At 30.4% G+C, this 9,287-nt stretch overlaps 1 protein-coding gene across 1 annotated transcript in view; it reads left to right on the top strand.

Moving 5' to 3' along the window:
- LOC110027432 (uncharacterized protein C18orf8) overlaps window positions 1-9,287 on the top strand; it is a 29,567-nt gene that overhangs the window by 15,228 nt on the left and 5,052 nt on the right. Inside the window, exons 5-11 of the mRNA XM_020728878.1 lie at window positions 6,090-6,199; window positions 6,310-6,397; window positions 6,533-6,835; window positions 6,927-7,001; window positions 7,088-7,707; window positions 7,909-8,017; window positions 8,634-8,813. Coding sequence (XP_020584537.1) covers window positions 6,090-6,199; window positions 6,310-6,397; window positions 6,533-6,835; window positions 6,927-7,001; window positions 7,088-7,707; window positions 7,909-8,017; window positions 8,634-8,813 — 1,485 coding nt within the window. The remainder of the gene's footprint in view (window positions 1-6,089; window positions 6,200-6,309; window positions 6,398-6,532; window positions 6,836-6,926; window positions 7,002-7,087; window positions 7,708-7,908; window positions 8,018-8,633; window positions 8,814-9,287) is intronic.

The raw sequence follows: 9,287 nt of genomic DNA, 5'->3' as shown, positions 1-9,287 counted from the left end.
CCAGATTGGGCGCCGACGGTGCCCGTGTCCATGTAGAATTCGACGAATTTGGACGTGACGAATTTGGACGTTTTTTGAAGAGTTGTTGGATGCACCTATTGGAGAACCGACCTAGGCTCTATTTAGGGCCGAAATTTGATCAGAAAACCTCCCCTTCACACCATTTTAACTTCTTTCACTCATTTTCAATTTTTCTTTTCACACATCTACATTTCACACCATTAGTTAGTTATTATTTTTATAGATTTGAGTTTTTGTGGTGAGTTGTGAATTCTTCTCTAAGAAGTGTTAGAGAGGAAGATAAGTGAGAGATTTCTTCTTCCTACATTTTTTAAGAGAGACTACAAAGAATTTGCTTTGAGAAATAGTTTCAGATAAGTGTTGTTTGTTTATTATTGTTGCATGAACTTTCTTTATATATGAAATTTGTGTTTTATTGTATCTTTCTCATGAAATTTGAGTAGATTTCTTTATCTTTCTCCGTACTCTGAGATATGGTGAAATGAAAAGATAATGTAGATGTGCCAATGTTAAAATTTAAAATAAATTGTGATGGCTTTTCAATTCCGCTCTTAATTTACTTTTCGATTTGGCTAATTGAATTGTTAAAATATGTTGTGAAACATATGATATGGGAAATAGAGTATAAGTTCTACAACAGAGTGAGAATCACATTTAAGTCTATGAAAGAGTATTTCGTTCATGGGATTAAGTGCAAATAAATAGAGAAATATACTTAGTTGGGTGTAGAATTGAAGATTTCTAGGGTGACAGACTAAAAATCCCCAATTCGATCATAGTGTTTAAAAACTAAAGAGAGAGTTAGCCTTCAGAAAAAGAGAAGTGGGAGTTAGTATCCTCTTAGCCTAGCCACGAATTTATGGACTAAACCTAAGATTAACCAATGATTTTTTATAACACTGAATCAGGGTAGAGAATTAAAATTGCTTCTATTTGACACAATACATATCTTAACCATTTATCTCATCTAATTTCACAAAAAAACTTATTTTACATTAAAAAACTTTATCACATATACATAGTTTAATAGTTATTAATTTTAAAACCTACTTTTAAATTTTGCTAGTAGTAAATAATTTAGCTTTGATAATATTTTAAACTTTCGAAATTAATGAAAATAATTTCGTTTGATTTCTGTAAATTTCCTAGTTAATTTATCATTTCAAATTTAAACCTTCCCCGTGGGATCAATATTTAGGACTTAAAAAGAAAGTCTTATATTACTTGATAACGATACATATACTTGCATTGAATCCCAACTTTAAGTGCTTAACATAAAATACCACATCAAGTTTTTGGCACCGTTGTAAAGCGGAGTCAACTTTCTGAATTTTACACAACTATATTTTCTCGGGATCAGATTGTAATGATTGAATTTGATTTATGACCTCGTTCTATATAGATAATTTGATTTGCTTGAGAAAAAGAGCAAGCATAACTATATGATTTTTGTTTGATTTTTTGAAATAGATTTTATAAAATTGAAAGCATTTGTACTGTTTTTCTCGCAGATTTGACTTGAAATTAAATTATTTGAGCCCACACAATTTTTCTAGTTGTATAAATTTAAATATTGAGAATGATTGTCGGAATACATGCGAGCAATTTAAGTTTTTATTTTTGGTTAGTATGCTTTGAGCTCGAGATTTTTCGGTGTTGGAGAAATACCCAGCCAGCGAACCACCGTCTCATTCATGCAATTTAAGTCTCTAAGTGTGCATAATATTTGGTGTAAGTTGTTTTAATCTAAAGCTTGAACTAACCCGTGCAACATTTTCAGGCGTTCAAAGTTATACATTGAGGATAATATTAGAGTTCATGAAATTTTTTTTTTTTGAGGAGATTTAAATAAACATGATAGTAAAGTGATAGTAGATCTTAGAAATATTCTTGAGGACTATGATTTTAAAATGACTAATGAAGAAGATAGAGTCATATTGAATTTTATTTTAGTTCATGAATTTTTTTATTGTTAATACTTTATTTAAGAAAAAAAGAAGAGGATATTATAATTTAAAAATAGATCTAATAAAACACAAATCATTTATTTTTTTATAAGAAAAAAAGATTGTAGAGATTATAAAATCATAAGATCATTTTAATTAAAAAAATTATCAACATTGATTTAGTTTTGGATTTTAAAATAAAGAGGTGAAGTTAAAAAATACAACAAATACTATCATAGGATTAGATCTTGGCATTTAAAAGACAAGTAAAATTATTTTTACTAGTCAACTTCAAGATCTTATGATTTTGGTTGTTCATAAATAAACTAATAATATGTGGGATAAAATAACAAACACTATTAAACAAGTTGTAAAATATGTACTTGGAGAATTAAAAAGAAAAACTCCTATTAATAAAAATAACTGGTGATGAAATAATAATATGTAATAAAATATAAAATATAAAAAAAATTATTATAAAAATTGATTTAAATGTAAAAGGTTTAGAGAATTGAATAAAATATAAGGTGACCCATAGAGACTTTAAGAGAATAATTTTTTATGCTAAGAATTCAACTTTTAGTAATTTTTATAATAGATTAGATACTAAATTGATTTTAATGTAAAAGTTTAGAGAACCGGAAAAAAATATAAGGTGATCTCTTATGGAGTATTAGAGAATAATATGTGATGTTAAGAATTTCACTTTTAGTGATCTTTATAATAGATTAGATATTAAAAATGGTGAAACAATATTTATATACTAGCCAAATAAATAGATAAAAAAAGTAAAGATTTGGTTCAAGTGTATTAAGGATGAAAATAAAAAGGCACTTTTGTTAGATGGTATGTTATAATAAATTTTTCAATGAAGATTTTGAAAATAAAACCGACTTTAGTGATTTTAATATCATTATTAATACTAAATTTTTTAAAATTTTTTTTGCATTAGTAAAACATAAATTGAAGAGACTTTAAAGGAAATAAATGGTGGAAAATCAGTAGGACCTGATTGTATTTTAAGAGAAGTGTGGAAATGTTGAGGAGATTTCAGAATTTATTGGCTTAATAAATTTTTTAAGGTTATTTTAAAAGCTAAAAAGATGCTGGAGGAGTAGAGGGAGAGTATTTTTGTTTCTATTTATAAGAGTAAATGAGATGCACAAAAGTGTGCAAATTATAGAGGAATTAAGCTAATGTGTCGTACATTAAAACTATGGAAGATAGTGACTACACATATGTTAAGATGTGATACAATGATTTCTCAAAATCAATTTAGATTTATGACAGACAAATCTATCATGGAAGCTATATGTTTATTGAGAGGTTTGATGGAGAATTACAAAATTATTAACGAGGATCTACACATGATTTTTGTTGATATGGAAAAAGCTTATGATAAGATTACAAGACAAGTTCTTTGGAGATTTCTAGAAAATAAAGATGTTGATATGACTTCTAGTTAAGTTATTAAAGATATGTATACAAAAAATATGAGATAACCCGTAGGAAGTTTAAGAGAATAATTTGTGATGCGAAGAATTAAACTTTTAATAATTTGTATAATAGATTAGATACTAAAATTGATTTTAATGTAAACGTTTAGAGAATTGGAAAAAGAAGTTAAGGTGACCCTTTAGAGAGTTTTAGAGAATAATTTGTGATGCTAAGAATTTTGCTTTTAGGGATTTTTATATTAGATTAAATACTAAAAATAATGAAATAATATGTATATACTATCCAAATAAAGAGATGAAAAGTAAAGATTTGGTTCAAGCGTATTAAGGATGAAAATAAAAAAGTGTTTTTGTTAGATGTTATATTTTGATAAATTTTTCACTGAAGATTTCAAAATTACGATCGAATTTAGTGATTTTAATATCATTAATAATAGTTTTTTTTTGCTTTAATAAAACAAAAATTGAAGAGACTTTAATGAAAATAAAGGGTGGAAAATCAGCAGGACATGATTGTATTCTAATAGAAGTGTGAAAATGTTGATGAGATTTCAGAATTTTTTGGCTTAATAAATTTTTTAAGGTTATTTTAAAAACTTTAAAGATGCCTGAGGAGTAGAGGATGAGTATTTTGGTCTTTAATTTTAAGAATAAATGGGATGCACAAAAGTGTACAAATTATAGAGGAATTAAGTTAATGTGTTATAGATTACAATTATGGGAGAGAGTAACTACACATATGTTAAGATTGGATACAAAGATTTTTCAAAATCAGTTTAGATTTATGGTAAAAAAAATCCATTATGGAAGTTGTACATTTATTGAGAAGTTTGATGGAGAAGTTCAAAAATATTAACGAGGATCTACACTTGATTTTTGTTAATATGCAAAAAGCTTATGATAAGATTACAAGAGAAGTTCTTTGGAGATTTCTATAATAGAAAGATGTTGATATGACTTGTATTCAAGTTATTAAAGCTATGTATACTAGAATTAATAGTTGTGTTCGAATGGAAGGAGGATTTACTAAGTATTTTATTTTTTAGTTGGATTACACCAAAGGTCGGCTTTAAGCTCATATCCTTTTGCTTTAGTTATGGATGTTCTTACTGAACATTGATAGGAGGATGTACCTTGGTGTGTGCTTTTCATTGATGATATCCTTCTTATGGATAAAATTAGAAAGTGTTTGAGAAAAAAACTTGAATTGTGGAGGGCAATTTTACAGACTACTGACTTTCATTTTGGTTGAAAAAAAATGGAATACATAGAATGCAATTTCAGTACTAGATCTAGTGGCATAGAATGGGTGATCAAGTTATTGAAAGGAGTGAACATTTTAGATATCGCGGGTCTATTGTTCAATGTGATGGTGATATAGATGGGGTTATTATTAGAATTCAAGTTGGATGGTTGAAGTGGAGGAATGCATCGGGCCTATTGTGTAATAGAAACGTACCACTTAGACTTAAAGGAAAGTTTTGTAAGATGGTGACGAGACTTGCAATGCTTTGTGGCACAGAATGTTGGCCTATAAAAAAGAAGCTTAAAACTAATTTAAGTGTCGTTGAGATGAGAATGCTACGGCGGATGAGTGGCTTTACAATTAGAGACAAAATGCAAAATGGATATGTCTGTGAAAGGGGTGGTGTAGCTCCAATGGCAGACAAGATTAGAGAGAGTCGTCTTAGATGATTTGGTCACATTAAACATCGGCCATCTGATGATCTGGTTAAGAGAGTAGTTGTTTTAAATTTGACTTCTTTTAAGAAAGATAGAGATATACCTAAAAACACTTGGGCATTTATAAAAAATGATCTTAATTTATTAAAATTAAATGAAAATATGACACTTAATATGACACAATGGAGAAAAAGGATTCATGTAGTCGACCCCATTTAGTGCAATAAAGGCTTGTTGTTGTTTGTAAAATCGAGTGTTCGACACAATGATCGGAGCAAATGCTGTTAATTTTCATTTTGAGCTTTTGATTTTTCTTTATGTTCGCTTGTATTTGTATTGCGGATCCGATGATTATTAAAGTGAGTTGAGGCTCGCTGAGCATTAATTTATCATAAGCAATTTATATTTAAAGCCCTTTTTGTTCTAGTGGCCTCCACATGGTACTTTATTTTACATATAAATAGAGACCCTCCCTAGTGTATTTCCATTCCAAATCCAGCATAGAATGTATTTTTAAAAACATATTATTTCTTTTTTTTTTCTCTTTAATTTTCCTTTCTTTTTGATTGAGTCACATGATACAAATTTTTAAAGGTAATCATCCAGTTAACAAATTGAGTCTCATGATACATTCTTTTTTTTTTCTCTTTAATTTTCAATATGCACGGGGGAGGGGTACCTTACTCCTAATGTTAATCTGTAATCTGCATATTTTGCATACGTACATTATTTATTTATACATGGCAATTGGATTTACACTTTATGCAATCTCTCTTATAGTAAGTGCTTTTTTGCATGAATTACTTGCCTCTTTTTTAGAATGTTTTCTTATGCTAGAAAAGTTGAATTATGTCTTCCGGCCTAATTCTAGTCTTTTCCAATTAGCTGGAAGTTTCAGATCTCCTATTACATCTTCCACTTTCTAAGATTTATTTTCAAGCCATATTTCCAATAACTTGTGGTTTCTAATCATATTTTTCAGTTTTCATCTGGAGGAATCGTCCGATTACCCAAATTTGAGATGACTATGGTCAAAACTGAGGCAAACCAGAAACCTGTGCTTGCTGTTGAGGATGTTCATATTGCTACTATGTTTGTTTTGTTATTTAAATCAACATTATTAGCTTGTTATTTACTTGCATATAATTTTCTCTAATTTTCTTCCATGTTTCTTCACAATTGTATACTATCTCGTTTTGCAGCTATGGGAGGATTTACTGCCTGCAACATGATAGGACAGGGATGATATTAAACTTATATAGGTTTTATCGTGATGCTGTTGTGCATCAGGTACCACTTTCGAACTCCGAGAAGAAAAAACTATATTTAAACTTAAGATATTACTGAAATAGAATATTCTTTCTGTTTAATTTTCTTCCAATAGTTCTTTTACCTGATTTCTTACACAAATTTATGGCATTTTAGGGAACTATTCCAACTCACTCAAACAGAATTGCTGTCAGCGTGGTAGATAACGTACTTCTAGTCCATCAAGTTGATGCAAAAGTTGTTATAATCTATGATTTGTATTTGGACTCTCTGGCTCCAATATCTGCTCCATTGCCCCTTCTTTTAAAGGGAGTTTCTATTAATGGAAAGCAGGCTGGGGATAACCTTGCAAGTTCATATGGTGCAATGTTATATGCAGAGAGATGGTCTTTTTTTGTTCCAGATCTTATCTGTGATCTTGATCATGGACTATTATGGAAGATTTACTTGGATTTGGAGGTGAGTTAAAGTGCCTTGAATCTCTATCATTATATATTTCACGGACTGGGATGTACAGTGAATTTGTGACATGCTCATAATTGGTTCTTAGGCTATAGCTGCCAGTACTTCAGACATACCTTCTGTTCTAGAGTTCCTTCAATGGAGAAAGTACGATACAAGGAAAGTAAGAATTTATAGTAGGTTGTTGTAAATAACTTTAAAATTTGCTTGCCCTTGATTAGGATTTTTACTAAAATTTTCTTCTTTCAGAGTAAGCTATTATGCCTAGCAATTATGCGATCGATTATTCTAGAAAGAAGGCCTGTTTCAATCATATCGAGTGCCATTGATGTGCTTGTAGCTGCTTACTCTCACGTAGTAAAAGCAGGAAGTGCTTTGCATGGTGGAGATAGAAGGACATTTTCCGATTCTTTATTTGAGGAATCCATCTGTGGGAATAAGAATAATGAAAATAATGTCACGAAGGAATCTTCAAGCAGAGCAGATGGACACTCCAATGTTGCTGCAGTATCTGCTGCATCCACTGCCCAAACTTGTTCTGTTTCCAGTTCTGATGCTGATACAGACTTGGAATCAAGGAACCCATCAACTCAGCACCATGACCTTTCCTTGTCTGGTGATAGCAGCGTTAAAGAAAATAGGGCTGAAACACCTGCAGTGAAAAGGGAAGAATCATCAGCTCGTACTGAGACATTCGAAAGTAGAAACAGTTCGATTGATTCTGGCAATTTTAGTAATCAAAATTCTCAGCTTTTGACTCCTGCGATTTCGCCAGATGAAATGTACCATTCTGTCTTTTCCATTGTTGAGGATGAAATGAGTGGAGATCCAGCATATTTTGTTGCTATTATTATCGAGTTTTTAAGAAGGTATGCTGCTTGATTATATGTAAACATAGGTGATACATATTTTAGCCTAATTGATATTGGTATTTCTTAAATGATATTGGTATTAGTTTCTTAAATGTTATCTCGAAACTGTATAATATGATTTCCAAATTTAAAATGCAATTGAAGCCAATCTTGACAAATTTTACTTGTTACAATTTATTTTTCTTCAACCAATTGCAGTGTATTCAAGGAAAAGCTAAAGGTTCATCCAAAACTTTATGTTATGACTATCCAGTTATTGGTACGTAGCAATCGTTATGCTGAAGTTGGATTATTGGTAATAAACAAGGTAAATATTTACTACATTTTGTTAAATATTCAGTTTATTACTTTTTTCTGCAGCAGCTGTTTGGTAATTGTTGCGTTATCTTTAGATGCCGGACCCTGCGTGTTGCATGAATTTGCTTGTCTGATTTTATTCATGGCCTAAGCTATGAATTTTTATGGTGTACCTTTTGCACTGAACTGGCTTGTACAATGAATAATAAAAGTTTGTCGGACTTAGAGATCAAATTTGTAATATCATGTTTTTTATGTTTCCTGAAATTTTTTGTGATCCAAACCTTATTTATTAGTTGCATGCCTTACATTAGGCCCAAAAAATTATCAGAGAATCATTAGATATTATGTGTGCCTCTCTTGCTTATATTTGTTTCTTTTTTAACGTTGACACTGAATGAGTATGACAGTTCGTAGCAAAGAAAGGAGAGCTATTTCTTTTTCTTACAGCTATTTTATATTTGTTATATCGTCCTTCTTCAGTAGTTATATTAGGAGTATTATTCTGCTGTGTCTGTTTGTGTGGGTGTTTGCATTATTTTATGAATTTGTATATTTGTGTTGCTGGAGGAATCATACGGTTAATATTTTTTTGCATTGTCTAAACGCCACTATGTTTTGTGCAGGTTTTGGAGCCTTCCAAAGAAGTTGCTTTGCAATTATTTGATTCAGGTCGCCAGAATTTACAAATACGGAAGTTGGGGATTGATATGCTTAGACAACTTTCTTTACATCATGATTATGTGAATCTTCTTCTACAAGATGGATACTACCTTGAAGCTTTGCGCTATGCCAGAAGAAATAAGGTAAATTCTGTTTTTAAGCTTCTGTTTGGCGGTTGTTCTAGCTGCATTATAAAGCAAAATTTTTCTACTAGTTTTCATATTTTTGGTTTTTTGGTTCTTTTATTCCAAAATTGGACGAATTGAAGCACCAGGAGCGTTACTCTCAGGTTAGGTTCTGTACAAATTTTGAAGGGATTGTATAACATATTGGTTAATAGAATAATGGAAGATTTACATACATGCCACTCAATTACTATGTATTTACGTACCTAACACCTAAACTTCAATTTTTACTTGCATACCATCTTACTTGCGTTAGAAGGTGTATCTCACTTTTCAAAAGCTAAAATGGTGGTATTGTTATGTAAATTAAAAGATTTGAGCGGTATAAATGTAAAAAAGCAAAGTTTAGGTGTTAGATATGTAAATACATAAGAATTGGGTGGTGCGTATGTATATGTGTCGGTCAACTTTTTTTTTCGATTGATTAATTTT

This window comes from Phalaenopsis equestris, unplaced genomic scaffold, assembly GCF_001263595.1.
Source record: "Phalaenopsis equestris unplaced genomic scaffold, ASM126359v1 Scaffold000428, whole genome shotgun sequence".
Lineage (NCBI taxonomy): Eukaryota > Viridiplantae > Streptophyta > Magnoliopsida > Asparagales > Orchidaceae > Phalaenopsis > Phalaenopsis equestris.
The sequence above is the reverse complement of the archived record's forward strand: the minus strand, read 5'-3'. Positions and strand labels throughout refer to the sequence as shown.